The sequence below is a fragment of the Mizuhopecten yessoensis genome, unplaced genomic scaffold, assembly GCF_002113885.1.
Source record: "Mizuhopecten yessoensis strain PY_sf001 unplaced genomic scaffold, ASM211388v2 scaffold716153, whole genome shotgun sequence".
Taxonomy (NCBI): Eukaryota; Metazoa; Mollusca; class Bivalvia; order Pectinida; family Pectinidae; genus Mizuhopecten; species Mizuhopecten yessoensis.
This window is the reverse complement of record NW_018479974.1, coordinates 205,997-221,555: the sequence shown is the minus strand read 5'-3', so window position 1 is coordinate 221,555 and position 15,559 is coordinate 205,997. Positions and strand designations below refer to the sequence as shown.

Below are 15,559 nucleotides of genomic sequence, written 5' to 3'. Positions count from 1 at the left end.
CACTTTGACCTTGCCCATTGGCTGTTATTTATATAGCTGTTTCAGGACACTTTTACCTTGCCCATTGGCTGTTATTTAAATACCTGTTTCAGAACACTTTGACCTTGCCCATTGGCTGTTATTTATCTAGCTGTTTCAGGACACTTTTACCTTGCCCATTGGCCGTTATTTATATACATGTTACAGAACACTTTGACCTTGTCCATTGGCTGTTATTTACATCCATGTTTCAGAACACATTAACCTTGCCCATTGCTTGTTATTTATATACATATTTCAGAACACTTTGACCTTGTCCATTGGCTGTTATTTACATACATGTTTCAGAACACGTTAACCTTGCCCATTGCTTGTTATTTATATACAGGTTTCAGAATATTTTTACCCTGCCCATTGGCTGTTTTTTAAATACCTGTTTCAGACCAATTTGACCTTGCCCATTTGCTGTTATTTATATACAGGTTTCAGAATATTTTTACCCTGCCCATTGGCTGTTATTTAAATCCCTTTTTCAGAACACTTTGAGCTTGCGCATTGGCTGGTATTTATATAGCTGTTTCAGGACACTTTTACCGTGCCCATTGGCTGTTATTTAAATCCCTTTTTCAGAACACTTTGACCTTGTCCATTGGCTGTTATTTACATACATGTTTCAGAACACATTAACCTTGCCCATTGGCCGATATTTATATACATGTTACAGAACACTTTGACCTTGTCCATTGGCTGTTATTTACATCCATGTTTCAGAACACGTTAACCTTGCCCATTGCTTGTTATTTATATACCTGTTTCAGAACACTTTGACCTTGCCCTTTGGCTGTTATTTATATGCCTGTTTCAGAACCCTTTGACCTTGCCCACTAGCTGTTATTTATATCCATGTTTCAGAACACGTTAACCTTGCCCATTGCTTGTTATTTATATACATGTTACAGAACACTTTGACCTTGCCCGTTGGCTGTTATTTATCTAGCTGTTTCAGGACACTTTTACCGTGCCCATTGGCTGTTTTTTAAATACCTGTTTCAGACCAATTTGACCTTGCCCATGGGCTGTTATTTATATGCCTGTTTCAGAACGCTTTTACCTTGCCCACTGGCTGTTATTTAAATCCCTTTTTCAGAACACTTTGACCTTGTCCATTGGCTGTTATTTTTATAGCTGTTTCAGGACACTTTTACCGTGCCCATTGGCTGTTATTTATATTCATGTTTCAGAACACATTAACCTTGCCCATTGCTTGTTATTTATATACCTGTTTCAGAAAACTTTTACCTTGCCCGTTGGCTGTTATTTAAATCCCTTTTTCAGAACACTTTGACCTTGTCCATTGGCTGTTATTTACATCCATGTTTCAGAACACTATGACCTTGCCCATTGGCCGATATTTATATACATGTTTCAGAACACGTTTACCTTTTTTGACCTCAGTTACATTAAACCTAAAATTACGAAATTGACATGTGGTTCAGTTTGGCTTTCTTACATAGACAAACAGATTTTCTATACAGGTAATTCTTCTCTTTATTTTTCAAATCATTATTATGTCTGATCGAAATTTTTCAGTAGATTTCACTCAAATTTGATACGTAGGAATATGATAACAGTCTGTTAATGAATTAGATGGCAACCAGAAACTATATTCTGTTTAGGTGTCGACTTTTGATCATATTTGGTATTTCGGGGTATACGGCACATTGAACTCGCGTCTTCCGATTGTGCATCATCGATGTTACCTCGGGACCCTGTAACGACCGCCTTTACAGTTACACCTTCGGTTTGATATTCTACGTGATACAGTACAGTCATACATATTACTTTAATTGTTTTTGAAATGCATTTTACTCAATAATTTCCTAGAATGATAATCCAAGGTTACCTTTTTGGAGGGAGTTACTTTCAGTTGTTCTAAATTATCCCAATAAAGCTATCATAATAAATTGGAATGTAAATTTCCTTTTAATGGCAGTTATAGATTGCTGTCGATTTTTGGACGCTTTGAGATAACTTAACTTACACAAATTATAATGTATATTTATATATCTATGTGATTATCGTTAACCGCAAATGAAAGGAAACAGAAATTCCTTTAATTAATGTGGGAGGTGAAAGCAATTATTTACCAACAACCCTTTGCTATGTTGAAACAGCCGTGCATGCTATTTTAATATCCAAATACATGTATATTACACCAGAGCTTTATAACTGGGAATTAACACATATGCCTAATAATATTAAATTTGTTAACACATAGACAATGTGTATTTGGGATATTTCTGAGATGTCCCTTCGCTTGGTTGGTCGAATGGACTGCAGCTTTTTATTGAACACGTAGAAAAGAAAGAACATCTTGAAGTGATTTATTTGAATTTGCTGTGTATGTAAAAATGTATCTATACCTGCAATACGACTTGTCTGATCCCATTTTGCCCTATTCTCACTGCCGCCTCCTTGTCATAACAAGAACCACTGGAGCCGATACCCCAGCCGGCGAGGAGATTCGTACACTGGGTCGTAATGGACATACCACATGAACTAGGTTTGGTCATGTCCTGCGTAGCCGCGTCTGAAATATAATGCGCCAAATTTCAAAATAAATGTTTTTAAATTATATACTTTTAAAACCAAAAGGTAGCTGACTCTGCTGGTGGACTATCAGCCCTAGAGGTTGATCGTGCTCTGCTAGTGGACTATCAGTCCCCGAGGATAATAATAATAATAATAATAATATACAACATTTATATGGCGCCCTATATAATTTGTAAAATTACTCTAAGGCGCTTTACAACATATGGATAATAGTAATGGTTATAATTGTGAAAACAAACAACAAAGGCTTGCAATCACTTTCATACACTTAACAAGCAATGTGCACATAATTGAACAAATAAAAGGGTGGTATTTACATGACGTCTTTGCAAATATTCTAAAATGCAGACGTGAAGAGGTGAGTTTTTATGTCCCTATTGAACTTGGCCAGGGTATTTGACTTCCTAATAGCAGATGGTAAGCTATTCCACAACGTAGCCGAAACCCTACCAAAGCATCTGTTTCCGTAGGTCACAGTACGAGATATTTTGGGACACACAACAAAGATTCTGACTCCGACCGCAGTGATCTTGACGGTTGATACAGGGTAACAAGCTCCTCCAGGTACTGAGGAGCTGTTCCATTCAGTGCCTTGTATGTGTATACCAGAATTTTGTACTGCGACCTGTATCGTACAGGTAACCAGTGCAACGAATAAAGCGCAGGTGTGATGTGCTCTCTCTTTCGAGTACGAGTAACTAGCCGTGCTGCAGTGTTCTAGACCCTCTGCAGACGACTAGTTAGTTTGTCAGATATACCACAGAGCAGGGCGTTACCATAACCCAACCAAGAGGTAACAAGTGAATGCACCAAAATCTTGCATGTATCTGCAGTTAGAAACTGCCGAATACAGCCGATGTTCCTGATCTGGTAGTAACAGGATTTGGCAATAGCGTTCACTTGTTTCTCCATGTTCAGAGAACTGTCAAATTATACCCCTAGGTTTTCAACAGCTGGAACAGTCTCAATAGTTCTGGCACCAACCTTGCGCTGGAGAGCAATTATTTGCTGACACTTTGGGGAAAAGACGATTAGTTCCGTCTCTGCTGGTAGACTATCAGTCCCTGAAGTTGGCCTTACTGTGCTGGTGGACTATCAGTCCCTGAGGTTGGCCTTACTCTGCTGGTAGACTATCAGTCCCTGAGGTTGCCCTTACTCTGCTGGTGAACTATCTGTCCCTGAGGTTGGCCTTACTCTGCTGGTAGACTATCAGTCCCTGAGGTTGCCCTTACTCTGCTGGTGAACTATCAGTCCCTGAGGTTGGTCTTACTGTGCTGGAGGACTATCAGTCCCTGAGGTTGTCCTTACTCTGCTGGTGAACTATCTGTCCCTGAGGTTGGCCTTACTCTGCTGGTGAACTATCTGTCCCTGAGGTTGGCCTTACTCTGCTGGTGAACTATCTGTCCCTGAGGTTGGCCTTACTGTGCTGGTGGACTATCAGTCCCTGATGTTGGCCTTACTGTGCCGGTGGACTATCTGCCTGAGGTAAGCCTTACTGTGCCGGTAGACTATCAGTACCTGAGGTTGGCCTTACTGTGCTGGTGGACTATCAGTCCCTGAGGTTGGCCTTACTGTGCCGGTGGACTATCTGCCTGAGGTTGGCCTTACTGTGCTGGTAGACTATCAGTACCTGAGGTTGGCCTTACTGTGCTGGTAGACTATCAGTCCCTTAGGTTGGCCTTACTGTGCTGTTGGACTATCTGCCCGAGAGGTTGGCTTTACTGTGCTGGTAGACTATCAGTCTCTGAGGTTGGCCTTACTGTGCTGGTAGACTATCAGTCCCTGAGGTTGGCCTTACTGTGCTGGTGGACTATCAGTACCTGGGGTTGGCCTTCCTGTGCTGGTAGACTATCAGTCCCTGAGGGTGGCCGTACGGTGCTGGTAGACTATCAGTCCCTAAGGTTGGCCTTACTGTGCTGGGGGACTATCTGCCCGAGAGGTTGGCCTTACTGTGCCGGTAGACTATCAGTCCCTGAGGTTGGCCTTACTGTGCCGGTGGACTATCTGCCTGAGGTAAGCCTTACTGTGCCGGTAGACTATCAGTACCTGAGGTTGGCCTTACTGTGCTGGTGGACTATCAGTCCCTGGGGTTGGCCTTACTGTGCTGGTAGACTATCAGTCCCTGAGGCTGGCCTTACTGTGCTGGTGGACTATCTGCCCCAGATGTTGGCCTTACTGTGCTGGTAGACTATCAGTACCTGAGGTTGGCCTTACTGTGCTGGTACACTATCAGTCCCTTAGGTTGGCCTTCCTGTGCTGGTGGACTATCTGCCCGAGATGTTGGCCTTACTGTGCTGGTAGACTATCAGTCCCTGAGGTTGACCTTACTGTGCTGGTGGACTATCAGTCCCTGGGGTTGGCCTTACTGTGCTGGTAGACTATCAGTCCCTGAGGGTGGCCGTACGGTGCTGGTAGACTATCAGTCCCTAAGGTTGGCCTTACTGTGCTGGTGGACTATCTGCCCGAGATGTTGGCCTTACTGTGCTGGTAGACTATCAGTCCCTAAGGTTGGCCTTACTGTGCTGGTGGACTATCTGCCCGTGAGGTTGGCTTTACTGTGCTGGTAGACTATCAGTCCCTGAGGCTGGCCTTACTGTGCTGGTGGACTATCTGCCCGAGAGGTTGGCCTTGGCCATGTGGATGCTTTTCAGTCACGATTCACATAAAATACTGATACAAACTAGATATTTTGTTGTAACCAAAAATTGTAAATTTGATGTGTCATTGAGGTCATTTTATTAAAGCAATACACTGCATAGAGTAGTAGACCTATTGGTATAACTGCCACATGCGTCACAGACAAACAGAATGGTGTCATCGATGTATGAACGAAGGGAGAAGTAAGTAAAAATATGGATAAAATGATGCTGATTAAATCAATGCTATAACAAATAGCGATATTGCATTTTTTTATTATTATTATTTCTTAGACGGACTCTGACTACTAACCAGTACGATAAGCGTGACGATTTCGACATTCCAATTGTGAACTTTACCTTTCTTGCATTCCCAACCGACATGTCTCATTGTATTCGGTATTCAAGAGCTTGCCATGGTCGCCAATAGTCGCCATTATGATGTCGAAGGGATATAGGGAAGAATGCTATTTTTTTGTCATATCAAGGTCGATTTGTTTTATTATGCTCATTAGTATGTATTTTTGTTTTGTTGCCACCACCTGGGTTCTCGATGTGAGGAATTTCATTCCTTGGATTTTACCTAGATTTACATGAGGGCATCTTCGATGAAGCAAATGACGTTTACCCTTCCGGAGCACCTGGTCTTATACGTTTTCAAGGGTCTCCATGGAAAATGTCATTCGTTCACATTTTACCTAGTTTTATCGATTTTGAGTTTGGATTATGGTTTTGTTGACGCTTCGGTAATCTCTTGTTGCTTTGTCTTACCTGGATTTTCACAGCCATATAGAAGCATGTGATGCATAACATTCACATTGTCGATGTATGGTTCCATGGCTACAAAGTGGTAGTCGCCGTCTGTCGGTAGGTCAAAAATCATACACAAGTAGTTTGTCTTGTCAGAGGGCACGGTGGTCTCAGGAAATCTCAACGTGATGTTCCTCATTCCTAAAATGTACATTCATCCTTATTGTTCATGAGGTGAACATTTGCTTTAGGAGAATCAAATTTACAACGAAACATTAAAAGTTAAACTGTCGCAATTTGTACGCGCTCATACAAAAAGATGTCTGTAAATAGTAATGAGAGAATAATTTATCATGTCTTTCATAAAAGGTAGGGTCAACGTCTATGGAGATTTAACATTAGCATCGGCCCCACTTGGAATTTCAAAACAAGATAAATCCAAAAAGGTATGGGTAAAGGTATGGGTATAGGAAGCTTAAATCAGGCACAGTTAGTTTCAGAATTCATGTTATGAAAAAATGGGACCTCATTGACTTACAACTGTGTGGGTGTTAAAAGTGTGGTAATACAATTCTCCTAGAGCATTTAAATGACAAAATTACTATCAAATTACATCATCATCGTGTGCAACATATTCATACTGTTATTTTGATACCGAATATTATATTATTTCAAGAAAGAATTGTTCTTTTTATTGAAGATTAAAGCAGAAAATATGTGAAATTTTATTATTAATGAGAAAATCTCCATTTTTGACACATTAATTTAAACAGTTGTAAAAGTAGTCTATTTTTCATGCTTGATTAAAAGTTGACTACCAATAATATCTTTCAACATCAGGAATTTCCAAAAACATGACAACTGGTAAATTTAACACTTTTGATTCCAAAAAAGAAAGACAGAGCTTTCTTTCCACTTTTTCTTTAATTTGTGTTTCTTCATGACCAAAGGTCATTGGATCTTGATATTGGGCAAGTAGGTTGTTCATGTGAATGGATTTAAGTTTTGTAAACTGTGATGACCTTGAGCTTCGTTCAAGGTCACAAAAACCAAATGTACTAAACATATTTTTGTATGGGGAGTCGGACAAGGATATCTTTCCTTGCTTTATTTGTTAGAAGTTAACGATATCAATCAAGAAATATTCCTTCATACTTTGTTTAATGAATGGCAATAAGCAAAAACAAAGAAAGAATAATAACTAGAACTGTAAGCCAAGGACTAACTAATAGCCCAGCTCATATATAAGCCAGAACTGTAAGTTTAAGTCTAACTAAGGCAAAGCATTGCAAAGCAATCCATAGTCTTCCACCAGTAATTATTTAAGTATATATGTCACTGACATACTTCCTGTATTCCCCCTCTATGCCAAAACATACTTCCATACCAAATCGTGTTACATTTGTAGCCCAGATGAACCAGTTTTGCTGAATCGTCCTAGTAGTAAAGGAAGAGTTGTCAAGTCAAAGATTTTTAACAAAGGGTCATAACTCCTTAAAAAAGGTCTAAATGAACAAAGTACTCCCCTGATGCACGTACCCTGACGCACGACATCAGGGAGTAATTACCATATCTGTAAACAGTCATTGAAATTGGCACCATAGTTTTGGAGGAGTTGATTGGACAAGTATTTTTCAACAAAGGGCAATTACTCTTAAATAGGGTCAGATTGAACACAATAATACCCGGATGCACACCATCAGGTGGTAGTTACCATATCTGAAAACTTTCGTTGAAATTCACCCCTTAGTTTTGGAGGAAATATCCGGACAAGGATTTTTTAACAAAGGGCCATCACTATGTAAGAAAACGGCCAGAATGAAAATATAATGCCTGGATGCACAACTGCAGGTGCTAGTTATCATATATGGAAACTTTCGTTGAAATTGGTCCACTACTTTAGAAGGAGTTGTCCGGACAAACGTTTTCTATGAACGGTCAAGGGGACGGACAAGCTGATTCCAATATCCCCCTCCCTAACTTCTTTGCGGGAAGTATGATAAAGTGCATAACAGTTTTAATATTAAGTCTTTTTTATTGTTTTTATACAATTGCATATCATTGTCTATAACACAATCATAACCTTAAGTAGTTCTCCAGAGGAAAGATTACTTTGATAGAATACATATTCATGAGTTATTACTGCTGCGCATAAATTTAAAACATGCGTAAAATAATAAAGTGGTTTGGTATGATACAAAAACAGAAAATGTATCGGTATTTACCATAAGAAACATTGATAATCAAATCGTCAAGATTATGTGAAATTGGGCATTGATCATGTTTGGCATGCTAAAAATGAACTTTACCGGTTTTGATATTATATAAAAATGATTCTGTAGACAGAATACATATATGGGTAGTTTTTAAGAAGTTTAAAACATAGACTACCATTGTAATTATATATAGGCAAGTTGACAATGTTGGTTAAATCTTAAATTTTGTGAAACTTTTGCATGTTTTTCTTTTTAAAAGTATCACTACGCTTACTTCAAGTATACCAATGTGTCATATTTAGTATCAAAATAACAGAATTATTATAAACTGTACACTTTCATAATTCATTTTCAAAATAACATTCGCCTGTGACATTTATCTGTCATTTTGTTAGGTAACCACCGTCACCAAACATAATGTTATGCAAGGAGGTCCACTTCGGTTATCAGTAGCAATTATGAATAATCATTTATGCAGTTATTGATCATTTTTATGTATCTACATATGGCAAAAGAATACAAGAAATCAAAGTGGGGGCCAAATGTTGACCCCCACCTTTCATCACAATGTTACGGTCGAAATATTGTGTTTGGCTGAACATAAATATAATGGAAATCAAGTTGTGGTACTAACCAACTTCGCTAAGCGCATCACATTGCAGATCTCCGATCCGACAGTCGATCCAGCTGTTGACTGCTTGGCAGGCGGGAGCTGAGTGTGGGGTGCAAACACCTACCAATAAAACAACACGTAAATCACGCGTGTCAATTAGACCTAAAGTTGCGATCAGCTGCAAATATAGTGAATTTTCATTTCGATGCCAAACTATCAAATTGGCAACGGAAAGATGAATTGGCATTATATTAATTTGAGACTATTCATGTGTATAATATGATGAAATCAATAAAGAAGTACTGTGTATAACAGACCTGGGTGACTGATGTCAATGGTGGCTGTTGGGATATTTCCTTTGGTCCATACACAATCCGGGTCTCCGAGTTCCTCCCCATTAGTTTTCCCATCTTTGTCAGAGTCCATCTCACACAGGAATTTTGTCCACTTCTGTTAATACGTAACGCGTGGTGTTTAAACTGTTTCAACAAACCTTCAGCAGTTTTAGCTGAAATAATTTATGGTAAAACACTGTCTGCGTTCGATATTAAGATTCATTGGCATTAGAGTTATTCTTTTCAAAAATGAACGGAATGTGTGTGTTTTTAAATGCATTTACAATTCATTTACATTAACGTACCATTCCAGCGTTCTTAAAGTCCAAACCAAACGGATTTATATCACCTCCTCCGTGGGGGTCCAGATGCCCGACGCCTCCCCATATGTAGTTAGTCTTACACGGGTGTGGCACCCCTCCTCCATTAGGAATCTCGTCCTGCAGATGTCGGTATCCCCATACCGTAGACGCAAACAACACACTGATCAATACCCGCATTCTGCAAAAACAAAAATATTGACTTTTACAATTCAATCAATAGGCCTATCCTATCAAGAAATATGCATTTAACACAATTTTCTCGAATAAGAGTTCGTTGTCACTGCTTATGTTTATATAGAACCAGGTATACTTTTCTGTTCATATTAATTGGTGTAACGATAAATACTCCATTGGTTTGCTGTTTATCAGAAAATTGTTTTAAAACACCTTTCTCGTTTCTATGATATTTTGGTTATGTATCACTTGTTACCACGGCAGGATAATGAACGAATGATGAAATGATATATAGTCTATCTCTCAGTGTTATGACATACATATAAGAATGAACATGGGACGATTGTGACAATTAATTTCTTTATACATGTAGCTGATGAAGCTGCGAAGCTTCTAAAAAGGGTTCCAGATTTTATGACGATTCACTTTAGAAGTAACATGACTTTCAGTAACAGCTTTCAGAAAATTATGGCTTAATGAAATCGAGACATTTGCAAAGTTGTCCTAATTCAACATGAAACCTCTTCAACGGTAGAGGGAGAGATATAATATGATGTTTACGCTTACATGACACATATGTATCTACTGATATATGACAAAGTATTGTAAGCTACTTAGGAACATGTCTTTCATAAAACCATGCAAAATGGTAATAAACGTCCAGATGGATGTTTCTGATATAACGCAAACAGTAATGATAACATATCGGAGTTAGAAATAATCAATAAAAAATCATAAATTATGTATCTATTTTTAGTAACAGTTGATATACGAACTTTTCAAAAATTGAGAAAAAACATGATAATAAAAGTACCTAGGAACAATAAGTCAAACTCAAGACTAATTGTTCAAACATAATTGAAGAGTAAGATGATTGTTTGCAGAACATTTATAAATGTAAATTTGTTTGTTTTTTTAAAGGGAAACTTGTGTTTTAAAACTTTTAAAAATCATGCGACTACTTTTAGCAAAATCACTTAAGGTAGTTAATACAAATGAATGGAATTAGATGCTTAAAAAAGATAAGTTATTAAAGTAAATGATATAAAACAAAATTGTGATGGCAAATTTAATTCAATATAGCAATTTATGGATGAAATGTGCATACATTTGCACTGAAATTTCACCTTTATTTGTAACTAAATAAGGATTTAATGCTACAATTTTGACATTTTGACAGTTCAAATAATAAAAAAAATATCAGGCTTTAAAATAAGGTTATGTTCTTTAAAAAATTAATGTGTTATTAATTTGATTCTTCAGACATATTTGGTATTTTATTGATCCTTTTGATCCAGTGGTGCAGACAACAACAAATAAAAGAAATGTCAGACTGTAGACGATCATGGCTAAATGTGATTTCTCCAACTTTTCTCATATACTATGTGAAAAATCAAATAGATACCAAGACAACACTGTTCTCTATAACATTGATGACTGTGGTAAGGACACAACAGTACATCTCAGAGCATACCAGAGTTTAGAGAAGGCTGAAGATCAAAAGTTAAAATTCATTAAATGTCCAGAGTCCCTGCTTATTTTGTATAGAAGTGGTATTTTCACAGTTGATCGTCAGTCCCTTAGTTTAAAAATATACCAGACACATAGAGATTTTTTGGTGTTTACTGGAAAAGGAGCAAAGTAAAATGCATCCCTCCTGACCACCCAGAGTTCAGTAAAGCCGAAGCAGACCGGGGGACATTACCATCATTCTGTAAGGAATATTGGCTGAGGACTAGACAAGTAACACCAGTTGGATCACGTACTATGTCAATTTTCTCTTAAAAGACATCGTTCATGAAGTTAACCTTTTCAAATTTCCAAAAATTGCTCCTCACTTTCTAAAAAGCAGTATTGATATCGACAATGAAACCATACAGATTCTGATAGATATAGATACATGTACTCCTGGAATGTGTAAACATGATTATCTCATGTAATTTTCAAATACACAATTTTTCACAATTTTATAGACACAGCTATAGGCCCCTGAAATAAAAAGTAAAGTTAAAATCTGCTTCATCATACATGTTACGTACTTTGTTTGCTAGTTAACAAAAAAAAATCTTATCATCCCCTCGACCAATGGAGTCTTGGAAAATAATAAACCTCCATAGTGGATGTGTCTTTGAAAAAGAAAAAGGTCCATATGAAAATGGGGTCAGCCTGACCTACATTTTATTCATGAGTGACCTAGGTTAAGTTTTGCGTTAAGGTTCAGATCTAAAACACTGTAAAATAATTTACGGGCGAGGGGATTAGCTGTCATTTACAACTGCTCTAGCTACTAATTTGTGAGGAAAAAAATGCCCGCTTTTACATTTGATAAAAAAATGAAATTGAATAGAAGAAACAAAAGTGAAGCTTATATTTCTCGGCTTAAACTCTTCAAGCTCTTCAAAAGTATTTTCATTTTCCAGGAATTTGCAAACCATGCTCAAGTAAAAACAAGGACGGCCTTTCTATCAGCACAAACTTAGAGAATGATATTGGTAAGTTAACTAAAAAAAAAAAAAATCTTCTTAAAATATTTTAAAACATTGGTAACATATTTGTATATTGTCTGTCTTTGACCAAACTAATTAAAACTAGATCTTAAATTTTGTTCTTTATGCTACCGCATCTTGATGCTGTAGCACACAAACAAAATTCAAGATCTATAGTTTTGATTAGATTGTTTTTTTACTGTTTACTTTCATTTATCACTTAATTATCCCAGTAAGTATAAACTGAAAAGCTAAGGAATATTGGTCATTTGCTGACCATTTGTCTGTTCACCTGTCAAATTAATTTTCTTGTTGTACATAATCGAGTTCCAAGCAATTGTTCGATTTTAGGGCCATTAACCCCTCCATAAGTGATAGGGGGGGGGGTATGGTTGTAGACACACTCAAGACACACATCATATACAGGGGGGTGGGGGCAAGCATGGGGTGATTTACATTGCAATGTAGAATTAAACAGAAAAGCCTCTAAAATGAAAATTGTTAATTTAATTTTGTGACAATTAAGTTTGGAAAGCTGTAGCACATACCCTGGCTCAATGTTGCTGTATCTTTCCAACCTTAAAATATTGTATTTATTGTTTTTAAATGTATTCTGACTTTATAATTCTGATCCAAGCCTTTAGTAAAGTATATCATTCTCATCAATGTTTGACTTCCCTTATCTACATGTTATATATGAAAAACCTGTATACTCAAAGTAAACAATACTGATCTCAGATTCTAAATATGTGCATTTATTTTATAACCAGCTGCTTATCAGGTGTTATCAGTTATTTCCATAAATTTTCCAGAGAATCTTTATTTCAGAATGCCATAATGCACATCCTATTATATTTTTAGTTTCAGACCTAGGGATTTTTTGGGTTTCCCATTAAAGAAGATAGACTTGTCATTTTGAATATGGGGAAGGGTATGAAATTTGTGAAGTTTATCCACAATGCAGTCATCTTGTTTTGTATTGTCTTTGTGCACCATATCAATTCAAATTAAAAAAGATATATTGAGCCTTATGGCAGATATAATAATAAAATTAAACAAAAAATATCACATTCGCTCTTCCAAATACACTGCACTAAAATACTATATGCTGCTTGAAAATATTGTTCCAGGCAAAGTAAATACAGGTATGACAGAACTTATTATAAAACACAAGCTAGATGTTTTTTAATGTCAATATGTATGAAAAACATGGTGCCATAGTTAAAAAAAATGTTTTTAACCTGATGGGGAAATCATGACCAATCTTCTATTCAGACATACCTAGGTGTAGACATGAATATGTATCAAATTCATGCACATATAGATTAGTTAAATTTGGCACTAGGAAATTAAAGGAGGTTGGACAAAACAGGCTCAAGGGACCTCTAGTGTTAAATTCAGCATTTTATCACTGATATTGATTTTTTTCATGTAATTTAAATGAAATTTATTCAAATATGATATATGCATTCATTCTAAAATATTTTTAGGGTTTCTTTTCATCTAAATGATTAAAAAAATGTACTATATTCAGGTAAAAAAAAACTGAAAACAACAAAATATCATAAATATCCCTTTTTGAATTATTGATTTCACATCCTGTGATTATTTGCCGTCACTGGATTTTGTAATTTTTTTAGTTTTATGACCAAGTTTTACTAAAAGAACTGGTTTCATTGAAAAAAATACCTACCTTAGAGTTTCTGAGCTGTAGAAAGTTGGTAAATTTTGCTGAGTCAGCAATTTTTGAATATGTGTCATATTGATGACTACAAAAGCTTATACCATTAATGTTTCATTATATTTTCCTATATAAAAGATGACATTTTAAGTAGTTAATGTATGAGTAACAATTACTAAGTAACTGTAAGGAAAAAAATCCGTTCTAAAAACCTTAATTTGTCTTGAAAATGAGTCATTTTTCTATGTAATAATCTATTTTCAGATTTTGTAGCATAAAATCCAAGTGGTTCAATATTTTTGAAAAGTGTTTTGCATGAGAAGTTGTTTCACCATAAGCAACATATCTGCTAATTATGAATCAATTTGAAGAATATTGCATCTGGACAATTTTGCATGGTTTTATGGAAGACATGCTTAGTAATATGGTGATATATACAAACTCTGGTTTTTGCCCTAATAATACTTAATGTCAATGTTTTACACTTATACGTTATTTAGTGATTTTTGTAAATAATAAAATGTGTATGATAAGTAATGAAAATGATATCAACGCCGCCATTTTAAATTTTCTTAATAATTCTATTGCTAACATCGACATAATTATTATGTTACATTGTTTTTATAACCGTTATATCATATTTTCTGAAAATAATACCATGCTTCAAATTAAAACCAAACCTCCAAAACTGCTACTAATTTTGATCATTTAATCGTTTTCACCACCATCGCCATCGCTAAAGCCTACATAACAAGCACCCTTACCATTAATGTTGCTAGTGATACTGCTTCTACAATTAAAACCCAGCTATTACAACCACCATCACCATCAATATTGCTAGTGATACTGTTTCTCCACCTAAAACCAGGACTTTTACAACCACCCTCACCACTAATATTGCTAGTGATACTGCTTCTACAACCCAAACCCGACTATAACATCCATCCTCATTATTAATATTGCTAGTGATACTGCTTCTATAACCAAAACAACGACTATTAAAACCACCCTCGCCATTAATATTGCTAGTGATACTGCTTCTACAACCATAACCAGTACTATTACAACCACCCTCATCATTAATATTGCTAGTGATACTGCTTCTACAACCAAAACCACGACTATTAAAACCACCCTCACTATTAATATTGCTGGTGAAACTGCTTCTACAACCAAAACCTCAACTATTACAACCACCCTCACTATTAATATTGCTAGTGATACTGCTTCTACAACCAAAATCACGACTATAACAACCATCCTCATTATTAATATTGCTAGTGATACTGCTTCTACAACCAAAACCTCGACTATTACAACCACACTAAACGTTAATATTGCTAGTGATACTGCTTCTACAACCAAAACCTCAACTAGTACAACCAATACAACCAATCTTACTATTAATATTGCTGGTGATACTGCTTCTACAAATAAAACCCAACTTTTACAACCACCCTCACCACTAATATTGCTAGTGATACTGCTTTTACAACCATAACCAGTACTATTACAACCACCCTCACCATTACTATTGCTGGTGATACTGCTTCTACAATTAAAACCAGTACTATTAAAACCACCCTCACCATTAATATTGCTAGTGATACTGCTTCTACAACCATAAACAGTACTATTACAACCACCCTCACCACTAATATTGCTAGTGATACTGCTTCTACAACCAAAACCTCAACTATTAAAACCACCCTCACCATTAATATTGCTAGTGATACTGCTTCTACAACCAAAA

At 36.5% G+C, this 15,559-nt stretch overlaps 1 protein-coding gene across 1 annotated transcript in view; it reads right to left on the bottom strand.

Annotated features, from left to right (window-relative positions):
• Positions 1-2,402: 2,402 nt before the first annotated feature.
• LOC110441870 overlaps positions 2,403-15,559 on the bottom strand; it is a gene marked incomplete at its 3' end in the record, with an annotated part of 31,663 nt that continues 18,506 nt past the window's right edge. Inside the window, exons 2-6 of the mRNA XM_021485151.1 lie at positions 9,448-9,643; positions 9,125-9,257; positions 8,829-8,927; positions 6,000-6,179; positions 2,403-2,569 (exon numbers count right to left, since the gene is read on the bottom strand). Coding sequence (XP_021340826.1) covers positions 2,403-2,569; positions 6,000-6,179; positions 8,829-8,927; positions 9,125-9,257; positions 9,448-9,643 — 775 coding nt within the window. The remainder of the gene's footprint in view (positions 2,570-5,999; positions 6,180-8,828; positions 8,928-9,124; positions 9,258-9,447; positions 9,644-15,559) is intronic.